General features: G+C 37.4%; 1 protein-coding gene and 1 long non-coding RNA gene across 3 annotated transcripts; one reads left to right on the forward strand and one right to left on the reverse strand.

Annotated features, from left to right (window-relative positions):
* Positions 1-8266: 8266 nt before the first annotated feature.
* LOC135734544 (carbonic anhydrase 4-like) lies at positions 8267-13999 on the reverse strand. Of its 2 annotated transcripts, XM_065253389.1 has the most exons (9): positions 13912-13999; positions 13704-13776; positions 13554-13580; positions 10267-10434; positions 9948-10099; positions 9810-9872; positions 9410-9482; positions 9141-9304; positions 8267-9049 (listed from the first exon to the last, which is right to left on the reverse strand). In XM_065253389.1, exons 2-9 carry the CDS (start codon positions 13774-13776, stop codon positions 8816-8818), a joined length of 954 nt encoding a protein of 317 aa, XP_065109461.1. In that variant the 5' UTR covers positions 13912-13999; the 3' UTR covers positions 8267-8815. The 2 variants fall into 2 exon arrangements, with proteins under 2 accessions (XP_065109461.1, XP_065109462.1); XM_065253390.1 differs by lacking the exon at positions 9810-9872.
* A 7891-nt stretch (positions 14000-21890) lies between these two features.
* Positions 21891-23798, forward strand: LOC135734543 (uncharacterized). Its single transcript, XR_010527400.2, has 4 exons — positions 21891-22117; positions 22214-22371; positions 22684-22760; positions 22856-23798. It is a non-coding gene; the product is annotated as an uncharacterized lncRNA (long non-coding RNA).
* Positions 23799-24967: the final 1169 nt, after the last annotated feature.

Consider the following 24967-nt stretch of genomic DNA (forward strand, 5'->3'; position numbering starts at 1 on the left):
AAAACCTTTGCCTTCTTGGGTTTTGTTGCTGCTTCAGCAGCCATGATAACAACATACACCCGAGTGACAGCACAAACAAACGCTAGTTAGGCTCTCACATACGAACTTGACAAAATGGGGGTGGGGGGGGCGGAAGTGAGGTAAGCCGTAAAGCAGTCAGATTTTGTAGTTCTTTTTGTGCTCGGGTTACTACCCGCACCCCGAAGTTACGTAGTGCCAGTAAAAGCGATACAGACCCCGTCAGGCTATGGCATACGTGTCATTCAACCTATTGTAAGTCAATGTACCATCACAAGGGCCTTGTAAATATATTATGAAGGTTGAAAAACTACTTGGTGTTGCTTTAACTAAATAGATAAATAATGCAAAGATCAATATTTACTGGTCAGAAACAGAGACGAGGATTTAGCATGAGATGAGAATACTTAACGTACTGTCAAAGTTGTTGATTTAACTTTAAAAAAACACTTCTCCTTCTTACTGTTAGGTAAGACAGTCTGTCTTGCAATACGATTAAAGTCATTCATGTTAATCGGGGGAATCTCTTGTAAACAGAGAGTGTAATGCGTGTTATTTTAGCAATATTAACTTATGAATCAATATGAAATAAAGTAATAACTTACACGTTTATCCCGCACTTCTTTCGCCATGCTTGGTTGATGACGTGAAGCTTCATTTCAGTTGATTGCGCAAAAGGTGTGCAAAGCTGCGCTCTTTGAGTGCTGCGCTCTTGGCGGGTTATGATTGGTTGAATGGTGAGCTCGCATCTGATTGGCTAAAGAGTACGAATCAAACTTTAAAACTTTTCATACACAGTTGTACATTTGTGATTTTTTTTTTTCGTTTGTGAAATGTATTTTATGAATATGTATTTTTATTTTGTGTATGTGAATCGGTTTTTGTGAATATATATTTTTTCAAGTATGTAAATTAGTTTTCATGCTTGTGAATTTTGCTACCCGTGTGTGCATCAGTTTTTTTTGCATGAAATATTATTGAGATCATTCTGCTTCCATAATTTAGAAGCCTATTGTTAAATATTAAATAATTAATTTTCCCAGTTGTAAAGCTACTTTGAAACCATGTAACATTACAAAAACTAAAGCGCAATAAAAATACATTTGATTGAGTGATGTATCCTGTTTTATGTCATGATTCTAATATAACTCATATAAAGTTATTGAAATTCAAATAAATGCTTAATTACTTAGTTTATACACTGAGGATGTAGAACAGTATTTCCCAGGCTGTTTAATCTTTTTCCATGCCATCAAGAATATAGTATTGGAGCATTTCAGTGATTCTTGCGAATTTGGATAAAACAGGTTTAAATTTTGAAAAAAAAGTTAGTTAAATTACAAAATCTGAAGGTATATCATTATAGACCAAGGTCTTGGCTGTTCAGCAATTTACTGGTGCAACCTCCCCTGTTCGTATTTTTTTCATAAAATAGCCGTTTTTCCAGTTATAACTCATACAACATTTACATTAAGCCTAAATAGAAAAAGTAATGATTTTATTTAATAAACATATTTTTGTATTAATAGAGACTATTAATTTAATAACTGATTGATCTACCTGTACCAACTATGGACTTTGACGGTAAGGAGGCCAGCTGGAAGGAGATCCAGGAGGTGATCAAAAAGGCCAGAGCAAGCTCTGCCCCAGGACCTAGTGGGGTACCTTATAGGGTTTATAAGAGCTGCCCAAAGCTACTCCACAGGCTCTGGAGGATCCTGAAGGTTATATGGAAGAGGGGTAAGGTTGCTCAGCAGTGGCGGTTTGCAGAAGGGGTGTGGATTCCAAAGGAGGAAGAGTTGAAGATAATCAACCAGTTCAGGATCATCTCGCTGCTCAGTGTTGAGGGGAAGATATTCTTCAGCATTTTTTCTAGGCGGCTGACCGACTACCTCCTAAGGAACTCTTACATTGACACCTTAGTCCAGAAAGGAGGGATCCCGAAGGCGCCAGGGTGTCCGGAGCACACAGGCGTGGTAACACAGCTGATCAGGGAAGCCAGGGAGAGCAAGGCGGACCTGGTGGTGTTATGGTTGGACCTCACAAATACCTATGGGTCCATACCCCACAAACTGGTTGAGGAGGCCCTGTGCCGACGTCACATCCCAGACAAGTTTAGAGACCTCATTCTGGACTATTATGACAGTTTCAGTCTGAGGGTCTCAGCGGAGTCTACAAAATCAGACTGGCACAGGCTCGAGAAGGGCATCATTACTGAGTGTACTATTTCAGTGATACTATTTGCACTCACCATGAGCATGCTGGTGAAGTCTGCAGAGGTCCCCTTAGCAGGTCTGGTGTCTGCCAGCCGCCCATCAGGGCTTTCATGGATGATCTGACGGTGACAATGCCACATGTCCCAGGGGGCAGGTGGATCCTGAAGGGCCTGGAAGAGATGACCACCTGGGCTCGCATGTGCTTCAAGCCAGCAAAGTCCAGATCTCTGGTGTTGAAGAATGGCAAGGTTACCAACAAGTTCCCAATTCACAATTGGCACAACCCAGATACCATCAATCACGGAGAAACCAGTGAAAAGCTTGGGAAAGGTATAAGACTGCAGCCTGAGAGACACTGCAGCCATTTGTGCAACCAACCTTGAACTGGACGGCTGGCTAGCTGTAGTGTACAAGTCGGGCCTACCTGGTAAGTTCAAGGCCTGGCTTTACCAATATGGCATCCTCCCACGGATTCTCTGGCCCCTCATGATCTATGAGGTTCCAATCTCAACCATTGAGGGCTTTGAGAGGAGAGTTAGCAGGTTTCTATGGAAGTGGCTGGGTCTACCTCGAAGCCTGAGTAGCATCGCCTTGTATGGCCAGAACAAAAAACTGAAGCTTCCTATCAGTAGTCTGTATAAGGAGTTCAAGGTGGGCTGTGCCAGGGAGGTGCTGCAATACAGAGAGTCACAGGACCCGAAGGTCTCCAAGGCTGTGATCAAGGTGAGAACAGGGCGGAGGTGGAGGGCAGCAGAGGACGTAGCTGAATCGCGGCTACAGCACAGGGCACTGGTGGGAGTAGTGGCTCATGGACGAGCTGGCCTGGGTAGCAGTATGACATCTCTGTACAAGAAGGCACAGGGGAAGAATAGAAGAACACTAGTGCAGCAAGAGGTGCGGGCTGCAGTAGAGGAGGAGCGGGCCAGCAGGGAGCCTGGAAAAGATGGGAGCATGCAGCGGATCGCAGAGTCTCATGGGCAGAGCTGTGGAAAGCAGACTTCTATCGCATACGGTTCCTGATCCAGGCTGTCTATGATGTACTACCAAGCCCATCTAACTTGTTCAGCTGGGGATTGGTGGAGTCACCAGCCTGCAGCCTTTGCCTGAAAAGGGGGACCCTGAAGCACATACTCAGCTGCTGTTCAAAGGCCCTGGGCGAGGGGCGCTACTGTTGGCGCCATGACCAAGTCCTGAAGGCCATAGCGAATACCATCAACTGTGGAATTGGCCACTGCAAGCACCTCCGCCCAGTGAAGAACACCATTGCATTCGTCCGGGCTGGGGAGAAGCCACCATCAGCTGCCAGGGCTGCCTCATCTGGCCTGTTAGTGACAGCACGAGACTGGGAGATGAGAGTTGACTTGGAGAAGCAACTGAAATTCCCAAAAACTGTTGCCACCACAAAGCTGCGGCCTGACATCTTGTTAATCTCAGAGACCACAAAGCAGATTGTTCTCCTAGAACTCACTGTACCCTGGGAGGACCGTATCGAAGAGGCCAATGAGAGGAAGAGGGCGAAATATGATGAGCTTGTGGAGGAGTGCCGGAGCAATGGATGGCGAGCACGGTGTGAGCCCATCGAGGTGGGGTGCAGAGGGTTTGCTGGCCAGTCTCTCTGCAGGGTTTACAGCATCCTGGGCATTGTGGGGGCCAGTAAGCGAAGGGCCATTAAGAAGGTCACGGAGTCAGCAGAATTTGCCTCAAGGTGGCTGTGGATAAGGAAAGGAGAACCATGGGTGGGGTAGAGCTACCTGGACCTAAGCTGGGGCCTGATCAACCCCAACTGGGTCGCGTGGGTGAGAGTGTATGATGCTTGAAAGACCCAAACACTCTGTGACCCCAGGTAACATCACTGATGATGTGTCCAGGTTGCATCAAGTTGATGTGTGTTACAAACAGTCTTTTACAAAATAGAATCTTTCAAGTTTTAAATTGACTAGTATGTTTGTTTTGTGAATTTGGAAAATAAAACAAGTGGCAAATACTGTATAGGGGCGGTTTCTCAGACAGCATTTAGATTAGTCCATGACTAGGCCTTAGTTATATTAGGACATTTAAGTAGCTTTTGCAAACATACCTTACAAAACACAATACTGGTGTGCATCCTCTGAAAAACAATGGCACTAATTAAGGGTGTCACGATTTCGATTTTAAATCGATCAAAATTAAGTCACAGCTTCGAACTTCGAATTAAAAAATGGGACCGTCGATGCTGCCACGCCCCCATGTCACGTCTCGTCGGCTTGCCAAGCGAGGGAAAAAAACTCTCAGAGATGCCTTTAAAAACATCTATCCAGCGAAACGCGATCATATTTTAAACACGAGGGATGCTACAACTCCTTGAAATGCATATCATAAACAGGATTACTACCTAGTGATCTGACTTTGGACAGAGCGCAGCTATCTGCACGTGCGCGAGAGTGGCGCAAAGATGCAGCGGGTTATATTTTAAACAAAAGGGATAGTTTGCCTCAGCTCGCATTAAACGCATTAAACTGAACAAATACATAAGGATTACTACTTTAGTTTATGTTTTAGGGCTGCAACGATTCATCGAGTTACTCGATTCAAAAAATTCCTTGAGGCAAAAATTCTGCCTCGAAGCCTCGTTAAATTCCTATGACGCGCACTACACGCGCCGAGATCTAATTCACACGGACCGTTGTTCAATATTCAGGAAGGACATCATAGCGCGTGATACATTTTGAATATAGTTGGCACGATGGCGGAGAGTAAATATGTCCATAAACGGCAGAGAGAGAATGTCTAAAGTTTGGGATGATTACATTCTTTTCATTACATTACATTCAGCATCTGAACCGAAAACATCCACTGCTGTTTCACCAAGCGTCGATGAAACAAGGTAACGTAGCTTTCGCTGATTTTAATCCCATACTGTATTTGCAGCGATGTCGTTATGCGGTTTGACTAGATATGATGTTTAGCTTTGATGTTTTTAAGTAGTAAACGTATTCACATTCAATTGCAAGAGAGTATAGCTTAAAAAAGAAACGCTTCACACACGCATGCACCCTCATCTCTCTCTCACGCGAGTCAGACCAATCGTGCAATGCATCACATATAATTAAACTTTTATTTAGCCACGCAACAATAATTTCAGCTGCATGCATTCACTGTATAAAGTGTGACGTGTTGTTGTGATTTTTCGAACGGATTCTTAACCGTGCAAGTGATGCAAACGAAATGCAGCGTTCTATTGAAAATTAATGTATGTATTTCTGAAGTACCAAAATGCAATGAAGCAACTGAACGTCTGACTGGGGTGTCACTTTTCCTCATGCACAGCACGCATGTACACACACACAGGTGCACGTGTGCGCACACACAGGTGCACGTGTGCGCGCACACACACAGGTTGCAGGGAACTACACTAACCTTTTCCACTGGTGGCACTTGCGCTACCAACTTTTTCAGTTACTGGCGCAAAATATGATTTGGTCGCACATATTTTTTTTCAAGTTATATTAAGGCGCTCTGGATAATAATGAACAATAATGAAACTGTATTGCATACAGATATGCTTTTTATTTTACTTGCCATCTTTTAAACCACATGCCACCTTGTTTTCTTAAACGTTGCAGTGTTTCCCACAGATCTGAAATTTACTTGGTGGTGGTAGCCGGTGAAAAGGGCAATTATTACCCACTGACAAATAATGGTCTACTATACATGTGATGTAGAACTAATAATGTGTGACACAACACAATAATTTGATTCATTGAAAATTAATATTAATTTCACATTATATTTCATCAATCTAACCACCTTAAACTTTCTTTGCCATTAACAAAGCTGACACTGTTTGTCAAAGCACCACGAAAAGACTTACTGTTTTTGCACTGATATATGAAGCAATTAGACCCCTTTTATCAAACTCAATATAATACAATACTATGTATAGTATATTAATAGACAGTGCAGGTCTATAGATTATAAATGTGACTGATGTTATAATGGTTATAATTTCTATTAGAAAGGCACTTTTACTGCTTCTGCTCTATCTTTCTATTTCTCTCTTGCCGATTTAAAAAGCTTAATCCACTCATTATTTCAGATTTAAAAGTCTAACTTGCTGTCCCGGTGACAGACTTTACATTGCTTTGCTCGTTCAGTGCAATTGGCTTGACATTAGCATTGCTTTTTGCTACAATCTCTGTCCAAACTTAATATGGATATGGTTTAAGAAAATATATGGTTAATTAATAATAAGATTATTAAAAAAATGTGAGAAAGAAAATGCAGCGCGTGGTCGTAACAAGAACCCTCGCCATAGAAACCGGAGGCACGCTGAAACTGCACTCGAGCTTTAGCGCGGTAGCGCTCATGGACGTTTTCCGATCGACTCGGGTTATAAACACAACATTAATCAGACTTGGGACCCAAAGTAATTAAACTAGGACCTAACCGGACCCGACAGACCATTTAAAATATAAACCCGGAACCATACGAGTCCCGCGTCCTCAGTGAAGAAAGCCTCTGCTCAAGTTCAGAAACAAGGAAGACACTGCGCTTGCGTCGCGTCCCACCCAATTCATTGAGAAACAGCTGAGCACGCAAACGCACACTGATAGGGAGAGACACGACGTGCTTTCACGCAAAATGAAGCCAACGTGTTGATGGCTCAGAGCACGTTATAAAACGTATTCTTAAGATCCACATTTCTGTTTTAATAAATGCTCATAGTAAATCATAGCATATTGTCTAAAACATTAGGTAGCACATTTGCGACCCATTAAAAATTAGGGTCGCAACGGCAGTTCAAAAGGTCGCATATGCGACCATTTTGGTCGCAGTGTAGCTCCCTGGGTTGTTACCATAGCAAATAGGCTCACCCCAGAAATGATATATTATTTGTTAGTAGCCTAATGGTAAATGCTGCAGGTGAAGAAAGTGTACATAAACCAGATATTTACTTTGATGTCAGGGCTAGATTACAGGATTAAAACCTGTTGTGCATATTAATAAATTAAAGTGCTTAATTGTTGGCACTGACACTTATAAACACTAAATGGGTAAAAATTGAAATAAATAGGCTTATTTTTTGCAGCCAAATGCCAATACCTCTGTTTTTTTAAGAAATAAAAGCCAAATGTTTGAACACTTTACAGCCACGTCATTTTCTTTATGCATAATTTGTGTTGGTTGTTTAAAAACACACAAAATTTTTATCAGATTACTCGATTAATCGATCGATTCAGTGCTAGATTAATCGATTACAAAAATAATCGATAGCTGCAGCCCTATTACGTTTCGACTTCGGACAGATGCGAGAGCGCGTGCACGTGAGACAGAGAGAAGCGCAGCTGCTTATGATGCTGGATTTATTTCAGATGCTAGGAGTCCAAGACATGCGCATTAAGTCCATGTGCGTGCAAGAAGGAATCCTCTCTCTACAAGCTCTCGCGTTAAGTGAAGCCCACAAACCCCCATGCGAGTTGTCAAATGTGCATGTTAATGTTAAACTATAATAATAAATAATGGCATATCATTTTTGTCTTCAAAAAAAAAAAAAAAGTAAAAATCGAGAATCGGATCGAATCGTGACCTTAGAATTTAAAATGTAATCGAATTGAGGATTTGGTGAATCGTGACACCCCTAGCACTGATATATGTTAAGATATGTCAGTGCAGTTGGTTTTCAAATCAAGGCAGCTCAAACATACATTTAAGTCTGGAACTAGGATAAGCGCTGTCTGGGAAACCGCCCCATAGTGTTTGTTAGTTTCACCAGACATGCTTTTACCGCTTCTATCGATGTTACAGCTTAGAAACTAGCATACTAGTGGAGCATGTAGGGTTTTGCTAGACACTTCACATTGTTAACAGAATAAAGGAGATTTTTATAAGGAAAACTTGATATGGAGACAAATCGAGAGCACCCCCAAGACAGTGCGCAAAAAGGGAATATGGCACTTTATAATTTTTAGAGTAACCCATAGCAATAACTTTTAGAACAAACCGCTTTGTATGGAAATTATCCATAAATTGAAATCAAACCTTGTCTGGGGGTTGATTAGCTTTTATTATTTACACAAATACATTAAAATAAGTTAAATTACAATAAATACTTAAGTGGTTCAACTCTTGACAGGAGAACCACAGACAGTTCTACTAACACAAATTATACTTCATATACTGCATGTGGATTACAGATCCAAGCTTGGAACACATTTCAGTCAGCATTAGTATATAAAACACCCCTTAGTGTAAACACGGATAACAGTATTTCATAAATAGCCCATTAAACAAAATTAATAAACCACAGTAAAGTGTACATTTAACCTTCTTAATCTTAACACAAAGCCATAACACACCTTTAGAAATCTATGTGTGTAGAGCTGACTTCAAAGAAATAAGTTGTCATTTCTGAGGTAGAAGTGTAACAATGAACTAGCAGAATTTAGGTAAAAATATAAAAGCGGATTGAGCATTATTTGACAAGACAATTTTTTATTACCTAAAAATAAAATACACACTTAAAACAATTAATAGCCATTAAAAAAAGTAACTGACAATGTAATGAAACATCGTCATATACATCTTATTCCACATAATATTTTTTACCAGTATTCTTCCATTACTAGATCAAATGTAGATTGAGATACTTCAGTCTGAGAAACAGAAGGGTCTGATAGACAAGAGTTTGTGGGTAAAGGTACAATCGGACCAGCAACATCAGTTACTTGTGATGTCACAATCCTGCCGTTGATGGGCTGGATATGCCTAAAGTTGTTGGTCATTAGGGATGAGCTGCTTGCCTTGTTGATAAAGACATTTGTACTGAATAGGTCAATCTAAGACATTAAAAAGGCAGAGGTTTATAGTAAATCAAGAACAATCACACTTTCCTTTCACCAATGCAAAAATTGACTCAAGTACACTCACCAAATCCTTGCTGACTTTAACAGGCTCTTTAAAGATCGTCCACATCACACCTTCGTTGCAGTTGGGTGTGGTCAAAGAACCATGATAGCGATAATATTTTGTTCTGTCCACCCCAGGAAGCAAATCATTCATGGATATATATTCGGTAATGCACGCTTCATCACCTAAAAGGTTATTAAATAACATTTTTAAATTAAATTCATTTGAAAAGCTCTGTCTGTGACATCCTGTTGTCAGTTTCCATATGCTCTTAACTTGCATGTTCCTACCTGCATTTGCAACATCTGCAAGATAAGACGTTAACGTCTTCCAGCTCTCTGGCTTCCCAGTGTCATTAGTGCCCTGTGGGTCAAAGGTCAAGTTACACTGCATTGTAAAAAAATCTTGGCTGCCCTAAAGGTTTCAGTTTAATTAACTAAAATGTACAAGTCATTTTAACTCGACAAGAGATGAGTTTCTACAACTTATAAAATATACCTGAAATAAGTCAAGTTAATTTTTATCAACTTATCTCTATCAAGATAAATTATAGTAAGTTAGAATGGCTTGTAAATCTGAGTCGATTAAAATATTTATGGCAGCAAAGTTTTTTTACAATGTGGAACACCTCAATTTCATTATTTTGGATGCTACAGTACAGTTACTTGTTAGGAGGAAAAGGAAACACACCTCAATAAAGAAACCAAGGACAGCCAATGTTGAATCAGTTAATGCCTTATTCACTATGTGCAACTGAAACAAATGGCAAGTAAATGAGTACCACTAATAGTTGTGGTCAGTAAACAGTCCTTTGGGCATTCTTCATACCTCCATTGGGTATTGTTTGCCATCAACTGTGTGTTCAGATCCAGGCATTGTACTCCCATTACCCCAATGTAGATGAAACTGCATACTGGTAAACAAGCCTGGCAGATCACCACCTTCCACATGCATTTTCTCGTGATCAAGTGCAACCTTAACTAAAACAAAAGCCATACATTCAAACATACATAGATACCACTGATGTGTTTGTCCTTAAAGATGTGTTACACAGAAATGAACAACTCCTGTACAATATAGTGAAAATTACAAAATTACTTAGCAACACAAGTGTAAACACAAAAATACAATGTGACCGTTTACTTACTTGAATGGCCAGTATTTTTTATCTCAATTAAGTTTGTGTCATCATCATAACCAGTGAAATTAAATGATGTTAGATTAGTATTAGCCTGAACATCTGCAGTTACAATGTTTATTGGAGACTGCTCAGTGCCATTGCATTCTTTACTTATTGTTGACCAAACAGTATCACCTGAGAAGCACAAACACAAAAACTACCTTTAAAATCAAGTGCAAGCAGCAGGCATAAGATTTGCATTTATTTTTGTGTGCATGTGATAGATATGAGGAGATCAGATGCAAATCTGACATGAACATTTTTAATCAAACACTTAATAGGTCCCGCCAACAAACGACAACTTTTGAATGGCTCCAGGCCGGGACTTAGTGGATTTGAAGCGAAAGTATATTTGATCATCTCATTTGACAGAGGTGTTTATCGGATCTTGCATATGAGCTCTGGGGGGTATTGCACAAAAGTAGAATTAAGTAAGCCAGGATAACAGAAAAGGCCCAGCTTGACCTAGTTTAATCAGCCCATCCTGGCTTAGCCTGTTGCACGATTGGTAAGCCAGGATGAGAACGGGCAGCTATGTCAAGCCAGGTTTAGCTAGCTAGGATAAGTGCACGTTCACGGAATTCTTAAACAGACCACAGGATCGATCACAGAATCACTGATGCAAAAATGGATAAAACTCATAAAAATTCATCATGAAACTGCAAACACGTAACTACTAATATGTGTATCTATAGTATTTGATGCAAAAAAAAAGTGTGCATTATCTTAAGAAAGCTATTTATTTCCTATAACAATTTATATTTGGTGGAACTAAACCAAAATCATTGAATTATTTTAAGATTTATGTACAGGATTTGACCAAATGAAGAATTTTTTTAAGCAAAATATTAGGAAAAGGCAACAATAAAAATGCCACCTCCTAAGAAGCAAACATGCTGGTTCCTCTGTAATACCAAGAAGCCCTCAATATGGGATCCTTCAGTGCATAAAAATGGATTTCAACCCCACCCCCAAACTAAAGCTTCCAAAATTACAAAATTTACTGTGATCTTCATGAAGTTTTCAAACAGTTTTATCATTGACATGCCATAATACACTAAATAGTATATTCTGGATTGTTGGTGAATAGCCATCATGTTCAAACAAGGCTGGTTTGGACTGGAATATTGGGAAGTAAGATGGTAAGTCCCTTGAGGGGGCCAAAATGACATCTGGAAGATATGTACTGTACGGTACCTAAAAGATGGGGAAAAGGAATCATGTCTTCTGAAATGTATTTACTTTCATGCAGGACAATACACTATAGCATGCTGCAAAAAAAGCAACACTGACTATTTAAATATGGGCATGAAATAAGAAAAAAATTAAGGTACAGTATAAATATCCTCTGACCTTAGTCTCAGGAGTCTATGAAGCATCATTATATGAATGATCTGTGAGGTGGACAAAACTATTATTCATATTCAAACATCAACTCTGGGATGCAATACTAGCATCTTCAAGCGAAATAAAGACAGAAACTATAGACTTACAAGTTTAATAAATGGGAGAGTTAAAGTCTTGTCAAAAATATGCTCATATATTATTATGTAACCTCTGTTAAATAAATTATTTAATGTTTTTTTGTCATTATGTGTCCATGCAGCACATTTGACAGATATCTGTTTTGTGGATTATTTTAACACACTAAATTTTGATAAAGTGCATTTTGCATAATAATTTGGAAAAGCATAATTTGCATATTTTTTAAGTATTAAGTATCTTTTGACATTTTAAATATGTCAAATTATGTATTTAAATAGAATAACATGCACACTGTCATATAACTATTGAGATTAAAATACAATTTGTAAATTTACGGACTTTATTTTAAAAAACAAACAAAAATAGCATGTGCATAATAATTTGGACCATCCATCACTTTCAGAATATCAAGATTAAGAACATTTTGCATGCTGGAGACTTGATTGCAGAAATAAATCTACACATAAGGTAGTGTCTGCTGACATATTGTATCGTCTTTACTAATTTTAACATTAAAAAAGTCATATATCTGGCACAGGGGTGCAATCCACTGCATCCATTGACAATAGGGAAAGCTGTAACACAAAATAATGACTGTTTTACGGTTACTGCCCTAATGTAACACTATCTGTTCCTGTTACTTGCAGTCTTGTAGAAGTGATTTCAGTGCTAGACTGACATTTCTTACATCACCTGAGAATCTGTACCTCTCAGTCAGATATTTCTCATGCCTTAATACTAGTCTACATATGTCCTTAATTGAAACCGCCTTTCAAATTCATCCGCCATTTCTTATATCAACAATTGCATTACTAAATGTATTCATCAAACCCCTGACAGCAGTCTTCATAATAACTAAAATAACAGTACGCATACTTAGATAAATTACAGTATATCTAGTATTTTAATGCAGGACCATGAAGTGACTCAAACACATTAATATCTAGTAGGATTGAAAGAGGAACTAGCCGATTAATCTGAAATGATATAGTCTGCTATACCATGCTGTGGATGTTTTATGAGTCTGTGGTGTTTAGCATCATTTTTTATGCAGTGGTCTGTTGGGGAATTAGTATGAAGGTGGCAGACAGAAATAAACTGGACAAATTAATTAGAGGGGCTGGCTATGTACTTGGTATGGAGCTGGACTCTGTAATACTGTCAAAACTTAATTCAATTCTAAACAATCCCTTTCACCCACTACACAGGGTGCTGGCCAACCAGTGAAGTACATTTAGTCAGAGACTGATCACTGCTTACTGAGCATTTTAGAAGATCTTTTATACCTGTGGCCATTAGGCTGTATAATTCCTCTTTGTAAGTGCTGGGACAATTCACTATTGAAGTATTTACCCTTTTTTATATGGTTATAGTTTATTATTATTTTTTATTTCTTATCTATTAATTTTTTAATCATTGATGGGCATATAATTATGTTTTTATTTCTTTTCTTTTTTTTTCATTTCTATAATTGTAACATGAAAGCAATGTCCCCCTGGGATTAATAAAGTTCTTTGAATTGAATTAATCACTAGGATTAATCTTAGCCTGGTTGTTAGCCTGCTCTGGAGCAGGCTAGCTGCAAAGAGTAAATCTCCATAGTAACTTCATCTAGATTAATTTAGCCTTCCTTCATGCAACCGAGTCAGGTCTAAATTCAGCCAGGATAACTGGAAAATCCCAGCTTAATCCCTTATCTTGCTTTTGTGCAATACCCCTCTGATGTGTGACGCATATACAATCAACTAAAAACAAAAAGGTAAACTTACTACACCATGGCATGTGATAGCACCAAGCTAAGAAAAGAAAACAAAATAACGAAATGATTCAAGTTGCAAACCACTTTAAAACAAAGAGGAGAGAGATATGCAATTTAATGACACTGAGGAGTCAGATGTCATATGAAAAGCTTTACTTACCCACAGAGACTGGGGCAGTGTGTACAAAGGGCAACAGACAAACAGCAAGGCAGGACACAAACAAAACACTCATCTTGAAAAAAAAAAACAGTTTTTAACTATTACATGAAACCACTATATGGGGAAAGGTTTTAAGTCTAACAAAATTTACAACAATTAAAAGTAAGTACTCTATTTCACATATACCTTACAATTTTTTTTAACTTACATTTTAATGAATTTCTCTTTTTTTATTAAGAGCCAAAACTACGTCATTGAATTGAAGCTTTAACCCTACCCAAGTCCAACACACAAACTTTCAAATCTTTAAGATTGACAACTACTATGAACAGGTGTTCCCATTATGGGTGTCAAGTTTGTTAAAGCCAATTTGGATCAGGTGTAGCAGATTAATAGCAATTGTTTAACATCGTATAGGCTGTGTCCAAAATCCAGTGTTGGGCTACTTGGAAAATGTAGTGAGCTAAGCTACCAGTTATTTCACATTAAATGAAGCTTCACTACACTGAAGCTACCCCCCTGGGAAATGTAGCAAGCTAAGCTACATCAATAGTAGCTTGCTACATCCAAGCTACTTTTTTATTTTTAACCAGTTTTATTATGTAATTATTTATTCAGTTTCAATTTAGTATTTTGGTAATTATAGGCAATACAAGTGTAATGTAGGCCTAGATACTTCACATTATGGGACGGTTTGCTGGACTTATCCTACTCCCAGAATAAAATGCATGTTTGAGCTGCCTTAATTTAAAAACACATATCTTAACACAGGGGTCTCCAATCGTGGTCTATTAATAGTTTCAATTGTAATATTTATTACATGTTTTTATATTAGCTTGGCTTGATGACAAATCAGAGGTAGAGCACGAGTCTTCACAAAATGCGAGTGGTAATGTTTTGTATGAAAAAATACGGGACAAACGACGTCATGTGTAAATTCAAAATGACGTGCTTATTCTCAAATTCAGGACGACTTAAGAAATGTTTGGAAAATTGTAGCTTGTGTGGAAGCTACCTCTCTACTTGGTCAAAAAAGAGCTTAGATAATGAAAAGCTATTTGATTTAGAAAGCAGCTAAGCTACCGCCAAGCTGAAAAATGTAGTTAAACTACTAGTTTCGCTACTTGTAGTGAAGCTACTGCCCAACACTGACAAAATCAAAAGCCACTGCCAAAATCAAAAGCCACTGCCTAGTCAGTCAATGACTTAACAGACAATTGTTGTACTGCCCAAAAACTTTGGTACTATTTGGTACTATACCATTACATCAAATTCTCTAGATTCTAGATTAAACTAAATTCTCCCGGGTGAAAAAATAGTATGCTAAATATATTTAATTTTGATATACTTCAGTATACTTGCAGTTACACTAATGACCAGTATACTTAAAGTGTGCTGTTGATTAGTGTACTTAAAGAGTGCTATTTTGGAACAACTAATTTTGTACTTAATATATTTAAGTTGTATATTAACACTCTGGGGTCGGCTGCGGCGCGGGCGCCACAAACTCTTTATTTTTCGATCACTCCCCAAAGAGACTTAGATAACTCTGCTGATTTTTGACATACAGATATGATTTATACATCATTTAAAACGTTAAATTGTCTAGTTTTTTTCTGTCCACTCCCAATAAAAACAGCATGTTGTGCTTTTCGCAAAATTAAGAAAATAAACATGATGCGCGTTTTGTTCTCTCTCCCTCAGTGAAGTCCTTTCAGAAACACGTCAGAAAAATTAACTCTAACTTAACGAATATTTGTCATATAAACAAAAGATAAATGTCTACATAATGCTTGGAATGTCTGCTTTTGGAAGATGTAAGTGAAATCGAAAACAAATATTGTAATTCGTTGTTAACTGTATTAGAAGAGAGAAATGTACCGTCTTTCTTCTGTTGCTTCATTATCTATAATGAGCCACGCCCCGCTCCATTGAAGAAAAGAGCAGAGATCATCCATATTCATTAGTCAACCCCACAGTCAATGGACATTCCGTCTCTGCAGCCATTCACTGCTGTGTTAAAGGAACAGTATGTAAGAAATTTATATCAATTAATCATAAAATGGCCCTGATATGTCACTAGACATTAAGAAATCATTTTCATTTCAAATACTTATATCACTCACAACAGTGGTCCGGCCAGGATATTGTCATTTGAGAAGTGGAGTTGCAGCCCTCAACTGTTGTTTATGTTGTCATGTTGTGTATTGGCCACCAGCTGTATGATTGCAGTACCAGTTTTGGCCACAAGTTTTGTGATTGCAATACCAGTTTTGGCCACAATCCTACATACTGTTCCTTTAAGTTTTAATCCGAGTGCTGGAAACATGACATCTACTTGTTTACTCGTGACTGTAACTAAAGTTATCTCCAGACGCGAGTGTGACTCGATCGACGTCCAAACGCACACACAAACACACAATGCCTCATATTTGAAGCGCTTTGTGGTATCATTATAAAAGATGCGATTGCACACATCACATACTTGTTTACTCGCGCCTAAATCTCCAGACAGACGCGAGTGTGTGTGCTTCGTCAGTGTGACGGGATCGATGTACGACATATAAATCCTTATTTACTTGCGGATGTGTGTCAGTATCTCCAGACGCGAGTGTTTTCTTTGTCTTCCGTCAAACAGCTGAGGCGACGGGAACGCACATACACAAACACGCGAGTCAGGAAACTCGACACGCTTTTTGGTATTCTTATAAAATACGCGATTGCAAACAGTACAATCCTTATTTAGTTGCGTCTAAGCGCATATCTCCGCATAGCAAGTTTATTAAACACAGGATCACTCGCATGTGCACACATTCACTGCTTTCATGATCAACACGTGAGGTAATGGCGGCGGCTGTAAACAAACATTGATAAGTTTATCACGCGTGTCCCTGGTTGTGTTTCTACTATAATGATTACAAAAACAGGAGTCCAGACAACGATAGGCAGTTGTTCTTTTGAGCTTTTTACTGCACAAAAGTAAACCTCTCGCTGGCCAACCAAACACAAACCCTGTGTTCACTTTATGATGGCCAAACAGTACCTTTACCATGATTAGGCTACTATGGTTTTTAAAAGGTAACTTATACTTGTGATATTAAAGGGATAGTTCGGCCAAAAACGATATTAAACCCATGATTTACTCACCCCCAAGCTGTCCGAGTTGCATATGTCCATCGTTTTTCAGACAAACACATTTTCGGATATTTTAGAAAATATTTTAGATCTTTCTGTTCATTAAATGTAATGTCACGGGGTCCAGCAATAGTCCACGACCTTCAAGTCCAAAAAAGTGCGTCCATCCTTCACAAATTAAATCCAAACGGCTCCAGGATGATAAACAAAGGTCTTCTGTGGGTAATCCGTGCGGTGTTGTTGTAGAAATATCCATATTTAAAATGTTATTAACGTTATAAACTACCTTCCGGTAGCGCCGCCATCTTAGACTCAGGAGAGAGTATTAGCGTAGTGTACGCACTTTTCTTAGTGACGTATGACAAATTCGGAGGGCGGGGGCACAGAGCAGCAGCAGAGAAACTCTGTACGCTGCGTAAGCTCTCATCCTGAATGCGGATCACTCCAAGATGGCGGCGCTACCGGACATTTTAAATATGGATATTTCTACAACAACACCGCACGGATTACCCACAGAAGACCTTTGTTTATCATCCTGGAGCCGTTTGGATTTAATTTGTGAAGGATGGACGCACTTTTTTGGACTTGAAGTTCGTGGACTATTGCTGGACCCCGTGACATTACATTTAATGAACGGAAAGATCTAAAATATTTTCTAAAATATCCGAAAATGTGTTTGTCTGAAAAACGATGGACATATGCAACTCGGACAGCTTGGGGGTGAGTAAATCATGGGTTTAATATCGTTTTTGGCCGAACTATCCCTTTAATAGAAAATATTTCAATAGAAATATATATATATATATATATATATATATATATATATATATATATATATAATGTGTGTGTGTGTGTGTGTGTGTGTTTACATTGTATTGAAAAGTAAACCTTATCATGGTTTTACTGAGGGTTACATTCCTGTTGAACATCCCCACAAGGCTCATTAGTGGCTCATTATTCAACTCTTTTGTCTCTCAGCTGTCAATCACTGATTATTCAGGAGCTTTCCCGCCTCCACGCATACAGCCTTTCCCAAGCAAAAGTGTCTTAGAAATTGTAAATCAATGCATTGCTTTATGTGATTGAGTAGGCCATATGATTTTCACATCATTTTGAAGAATAAACTCTAGACTACTAGATCCTGTTTGGAAAGTCTTGGGAAAACATGTTTAGAATGAGTTTTGTGGAGTTATATCAGTGACTTAAAAATTTTGCTTTTTCAAAAACCACGCATAAACATTTTTCTCTCAAAAATACAAACATGTACATACATGTTGATTATATGGTATTGTAGCCCAGTTTGTGATGAACACAGTGTTATGAGACTTTTGCCATTAATATGTTTTCAAGCAACTGAAAAAAGCACAAATGTCAGTGCATTTTAAAACTTCCCCAGGGCCCTAAAAACCCCTTAGACCCCAGAGGGTTAATTGTAACAAAGTACAACTTTAAGTGTATTTAGTGTACTTTTGTGTGCTAAAGTGGAACAACTTTAAGTGTACTTAGTACAATTTAAGCACATGACTGTGTTTGTGCTAAATTCATACTTGATAAGTGAATTTAGAGTGTGTTTTATTTATGTTATGAGTACATTACAAATGTATTATGAGTGTCTTGCAAACATACAATCAGTATACCTTGAATTGACTGTTTGAGTACATTCTATATATTTCTGGCCAATCCAAAATTCTAAAAACTGCCCTGGTGAAAAATGAATATGCTAAGTATATTATATTTTGTATACTTTTACATACTACATAGTAGGGGTGTCAACAATAATCGATTCGGCGATGCATCGCAATGCGCGCATGCCCGATTCAGCATCGATGCAGCAAAGTGCCATAATCGATTATGTCACTGTTTATTTTCTGGCCTCGAGTGGACAATAAAAACGCACCCCTTTCCATGGAAAGCAGACATATGGGCACATTTCGGATTCTACGAAGTTAATGGGAAACTAGACAAGACTTACGCTGTGTGTAAAATTCTCATCTCAGGTATATAATTGTCATTGTCTTAAAGCTGCTAAGCTTCCGTTTTTGTTGAGAATAGTTGCACTTGACTTTACTACTTGACTGATGAAAAATTTGCCTTGTCGTGTACAGTAGAATTCTGATGCATCGCAATGCATTGTAGAATCGAATTGAATTGAATCGTTACCTGGTGAATCGTAATTGAATCGAATTGTGAGGGCAGTGCCAATGCACACCCCTACTACATAGCTAGACTAGTAACGAGTATACTTCAAGTGCGTTAATTATTAGTTAACTTAAAGAGGGCTATTTTGGGAATAGATTACTTTAGCTGATAACGTAACCAAAATATTTTTTCAAAATAAAAGTTTCCAAATAAATAAAAGCTGATCAAACAGTCAAAAACAATTTATTTAAAATTTTTATTCACATCATTCAAAGTGTACAGTATTTGCCTAAAAATGGAACAATTACTCATTGAAGAATGTCAAGATGATTGAGTTTTCAACGTTGTTCTCTTCCAAATCAACTTTAGTCTGGCAGGTTTTGGTTCAGCATAAGGAAAGACAATAAGCTCAATTAACAAGTGTTTAACATTAAACATTGCATTTATTTAAGACTTGCTGTATTAAATCTATAGTTTACTGGCTAAAGAGAAAAATGGAAACTGAGCAGATAGTATATTTTTACCTAAACTTGAGCTTGACTAGAATGTCACCATATATTAAGTTTTCATTAAAATGACTTGCCTATATGGGCTGCAAAATCCTCCTTACATAAAATACTTTTTATTGTATTTAATTTAAATGTAAAACTTGTCAGAAAGAAAATGCAACAACCAGACAATGTGGTGGTTTCCTGGAAAGGGATTATCTTAAAGCAGGACTAGGCCTTAGTTTAATTAAGAAATATAACTAGTTTTAACAAACATCCCTTACTAAAAACATTACTTGTGTGCATTTTGAGGCAAAACATAGTTTCGACATATGCGGCTGCCCTGAGAATTTTTGCGTGTTTGTGTTTCACCTCCCACTCCTACAATGGGTTTAATGGTGCACTGGAACAATCCTTCCTAAAATGCATTAAACTTTCGTTTACAAAGACGTGAAACTTACTGAGTGGTCAGGGGTGTTCACTGATATGCTCACACAAAAATTGCTGCAAAAGATGCTTTCCAACAGGTGTTTTAGCATTCGTTGTTAACTTGTGGACCTATTTTTACAAACGCCTCACACCGGTACATTCTTCCACTTAGAGCTTGAATAATGGATACTCCAGCCCAGGTGGTGGTGCTAATCCACCATTTCCAATTGCAAGAATAGAAACAAAGTTCCCGGCGCGGAGTAATACCGTACCTCACAGCACATCTCATACAAGTCAATGGAGTTGGCAAAAACTACGATAAAACCTGTTGGAATGTGTATTTTGCAGCAATTTTGTGTGAGCATACCAGTAAACACCCCTGACCACTCGGTGAGTTTCACGTCTTTGTAAACGAAACCTGATAGCCTGCGCGAGGACGTGGATGTACTGAAGAGCTATTTATTTACATAATTTAAATGACTGTTAGTTTAAATGTATTTACATACATCATTAAAAAGTGTTTTGATATAAGATTTAGTTTTTGACCTTTATTTTAATCTGAGAATCCTAGTAACAATAATTTCTTCATTTTTTTCAGGCGTTATGAAAATGAAAAACGGTACATACCTTTAATTTGAAATATAACCCTCAGCCGCACTCATTGATAAAAATACTCCTCCGTGATCGTCATGAAAGCACTCGATAAAACAACATCCATCGGGGCTTTTAATTCAAAGTATGCATATTTGGAGAAATATTACTTCAATTTTATATGTTTATTTCAAATTTCTGCAGGGGGGGTAATATTTCACCCATTTTTATTCCAAACATGGCGATATGAGCAAGCTGGAGTCTGCAGTCATTCACACTCAGTTTGTTTCATTCATACGTGAAGCCGGAGGGCGCTAAAGTCTGAAACTCTCAATATGAAAACTTTCATAGAATAAGACGTCAGAGCTCAGCTCAGCTGTCAGATGTGAACTTGAACAGTGACGTGCAACGATCGATCGCTGTTTTTACAATAACATGCAAATAAAGATGTTTTGATGTTTTAAAACCATGGAGACAATAAACACGATTAAGATTATATATGGTTTGTCTGTATTTTTAACGCTATGTCTGTTATTTTCATAACAGTACTGTATATTATAATGCTATGCTAATCGAGCAAAGCTAACAGCATAAATAACATAAAATTGTTTATTTTCGGTCTTATTTTATGATTCAAAGCCACATCAGATCACGCATGATTGTTTAAGCACTCGACTTTTGATGTTATAATGTGAGTTTTATTATAAATGCTTTTATTTGTAGTGTTTTGATGGTATGCTAAGCTAACGTACTAGCTGTTCTGTAAACATCTGTGCTGTCTGGAGATATGAGATATGTGTTTCTAGGAATAATTTTGACTGGTAAAGCTTCTTTAAGGTAAGTTTCTTTTTGTAAGAAAGGACTTTAATAAAAAGAAAGTGAATTGAGACAAAAGGAGGAAATAAAACACTAAATAGAAATTATGAGCAATTATTATTAATAATAATAATAATAAAATAAACATTTAGACAGCCATATCCCGGATTAAAAGTTGTTAATGACTCATCCGGATGCTTATTTAATGAGTCTGTTTAAAACCTGGAGCAATAGGACAATAAACTACGGTGGCCTCGGGGTGCAAAAATAAATTACAATGGTAAATTACTTATTTACAAGATTAAAAACAAATTTACAACTTTTTAAACAAATTTATAATTTTTTTAACAAATTTACAAGTTTTTTTTTAACAAATTTACAAGTTTTTTTTAACACATTTACAATGAGTGAATAAATGTACAAGTTTTCTTAACAAATTTACAATGATTGAACAAATTTACAAGTTTTTTAAACAAATTTACATGTTTTTTAACATATTTACAATGAGTGAACAAATTTACACGTTTTTTTTTTTAAATTTACAAGTGTTCAAACAAATTTACAATGAGCGAACAAAATTACAAGTTTTAAAACAAATTTACGTTTATTACGGAAAGGGTAGGTACAATACGCTGACGTCACGCATCTGAGCCTCCGGTGGGAGGAAACCCGGAAGTATCGCCGTGAATCACATGAGAGTTGTGAATGCGATGTTGTGTATTAGGCTGTACATAATATTAACGGAAAGAGAGTGATAATATATAACCTTTCATCGCTTCCGAAGTGACTAAAAGGGATATTGGACCTTATTTTCAGGTAAGTGAAATAGTTTTAGTTAGCTAACGTTAGCTGTCCAAGTTGCACACGTTTTGGATGGCAGTTATCAAAATAATTCACTGACTTTCTCATTAGATTACAGACAACACGAGAGGGTGCTTCAAACTTTTTAATCAGGACTGCATTGTTTGTTCGCTCCCGGGGTTACATAGACTGAAACGAGGAAGTGTGACGAGTTTGTTTACATGGTGCTGTAAACTTCAACCCAGGAGGACACTTCAAAGGAATCAAGGGTGCGTTAACTTGTTCGATTATATAATCTGAATAATCTTTAAAAGATTAGGATTTTATGTAGTGACTAATGAGACGATTTGTTAAAATTACCTATATTTATACTATAAATTATATTTTCATTTAATCATTTAAACCTCTCTGAGTGTGACAGTATTGTAATGTTTTATCATATTACAAAAACTCTAATGTTGCCTAAGCAAACTGTCATTTATGTCAGATAGATAGATAGATAGATAGATAGATAGATAGATAGATAGATAGATAGATAGATAGACTGCCAAGACTGAAATCATGATTATGTTAATTTCCAGTGTCTGTGATATTGAAACACTAAAGGAAGAAGAGGAGGACCACCATTCGTTTCCTGAGCAGAAAAAAAATTAAGCATGTAATTCATTGATGAAAATTAGAACAAATAAATCTCATGACTTCATTGATCTTTCTTTTTTTACATGTAATTTTCTCCTCTTTCTCAATACACAGATCTAACAGTGGTTCTGGGGCATTGCAAGACTATGGTTACCTGGAAACATCTCCTATTATGGAAGATTATCGCAACATTTGTGTCTTGGATCATTTTTTCTTGTTTCTCTGCCACAGATTTAGCTGTAAGGTTTAAAGGTCCCGTTTATCCTGATCCCATTTTTTAAACTTTAGTTGGTGTGTAATGTTGCTGTTAGAGCATAAATAATATCTGTAAAATTATAAAGCTCAAAATTCTATACCAAGCGATATATTTTCTTTAATAGAATTTCCCTTTCAAAGCCTATAGCAAACGGCCAGTTTGGACTACAGCCCTCTACTTCTCGATTGAATGACATCCAAAGAAGAGTTTTTTACTAACCTCTGCCCACTGGAATATGTCAGTCGCCAGCTAAACTCAAGTGGCTCTACTAAGCTGCTGTTGAATCACAGCACACTAAACAAACTACATAATCAGAACTCGATAGGTATTTCTGAAGGAGGGACTTTATAGAACAAGGAAGACATCAGCTCGTTTTTAGTAAAGTAAAAACAGCGCTAGAGAGTATGTGAAAAATATTGTCTTTTTTTACACACAAAACATGAACACACGCTATATTGCACACCATAAACACAATCATAGTTTGTGTTAAATACTCTCATTCTCACGGCACCCATTCACTGCAGAGGATCCCATTGTAAGCAATGTAATGCTTAATTTCTCCAAATCTGTTCCAGTGAAAAAACAAACCATCTATATCTTGGGTGAAAAATTACTTTAATCCCAAAAACAAACGTTTTTCATTTAAATGTTTTTACTTTGCTTTATTGTTACAATTTGTACAGTAGATAGAAAATATACATTGGAACAAATGTATATACAGTGGTGTGAAAAGGTGTTAGCCCCCATCCAGATTTCCCATGTTATTATTGCATATTTGTCACACTTTAATGTTTCAGATCATCAAACAAATTCAAATATTAGTCAAAAATAAAACCCAAGTGAACACAACATGCATTTTTTAAATGAAGGTTTTTATTATTAAGGGAAAAAATCAAAACTACATGGCCCTGTGTAAAAAAGTGTGTTAGTACCCACTGGCTTTTAATGTAAATATGTTTGGTTCTAAAAATGTACATATATATTTTTTCATACTTGAGACAATATACATTGAAGTTCATTTATAAATAAAACTATATTTTGAACAATGAGTGAAATTAAGTTTCTTTAATGTAGAAATGAGTTGTTCTAAAACTGTACAGTTATTTACTTAACACGTATCTAATGTGTGCATTGCATGTCTGTTAGAAGTGTGTGTGCGCTATTCCTGGGTTTATAAGCATGTGTTAAGCAGCCAGTAGTTAAAAAACGAGTCCAACTTAATTTTTACTGACTTCCATTTCTCTAAATATACTATTTGGAGGGTTTAGCCTCCGCCCACATCTCCATCAAAGTAAATGCGTTCCAGGTGGATTCGGAAGTCAGTTCTGGTTTTGACAAAAAAAATCACACCATGTTATCCCTGTGATTCCTCTGATAGTGTCCTCCTGGGTTGGAGTTTACAGCACCATGTAAACAAACTCGTCACGCTTCCCCGTTTCAGTCTATGTAACCCCGGGAGCGAACGAACAATGCAGTCCAAAAAGTTTGAAGCACCCTCTCGTGTTGTCTGTAATCTAATGAGAAAGTCAGTGAATTATTTTGATAACTGCCATCCAAAACGTGTGCAACTTGGAAAGCTAGCGTTAGCTAACTAAAACTATTTCACTTACCTGAAAATAAGGTCCAATATCCCTTTTAGTAACTTCGGAAGCGATGAAAGGTTATATATTATCACTCTCTTTCCGTTAATATTATGTACAGCCTAATACACAACATCGCATTCACAACTCTCATGTGATTCACGGCGATACTTCCGGGTTTCCTCCCACCGGAGGCTCAGATGCGTGACGTCAGCGTATTGTACCTACCCTTTCCGTAATAAACGTAAATTTGTTTTAAAACTTGTAATTTTGTTCGCTCATTGTAAATTTGTTTGAACACTTGTAAATTTTTAAAAAAACGTGTAAATTTATTCACTCATTGTAAATTTGTTAAAAAACATGTACATTTGTACACTCATTGTAAATATG

This window comes from Paramisgurnus dabryanus, chromosome 1 (genome assembly GCF_030506205.2).
Source record: "Paramisgurnus dabryanus chromosome 1, PD_genome_1.1, whole genome shotgun sequence".
Lineage (NCBI taxonomy): Eukaryota > Metazoa > Chordata > Actinopteri > Cypriniformes > Cobitidae > Paramisgurnus > Paramisgurnus dabryanus.

Excerpts from the sequence above, each read along its gene's own strand:
- LOC135734544 (XM_065253389.1), bottom strand. The coding sequence starts at position 13,776 with ATGAGTGTTTTGTTTGTGTCCTGCCTTGCTGTTTGTCTGTTGCCCTTT. Across the intron at positions 9,873-9,947 it reads GCAAACAATACCCAATGGAG|TTGCACATAGTGAATAAGGC; the intron begins GTATGAAGAATG and ends CATTTGTTTCAG. Across the intron at positions 9,050-9,140 it reads TTAAAGTCAGCAAGGATTTG|ATTGACCTATTCAGTACAAA; the intron begins GTGAGTGTACTT and ends TTAATGTCTTAG.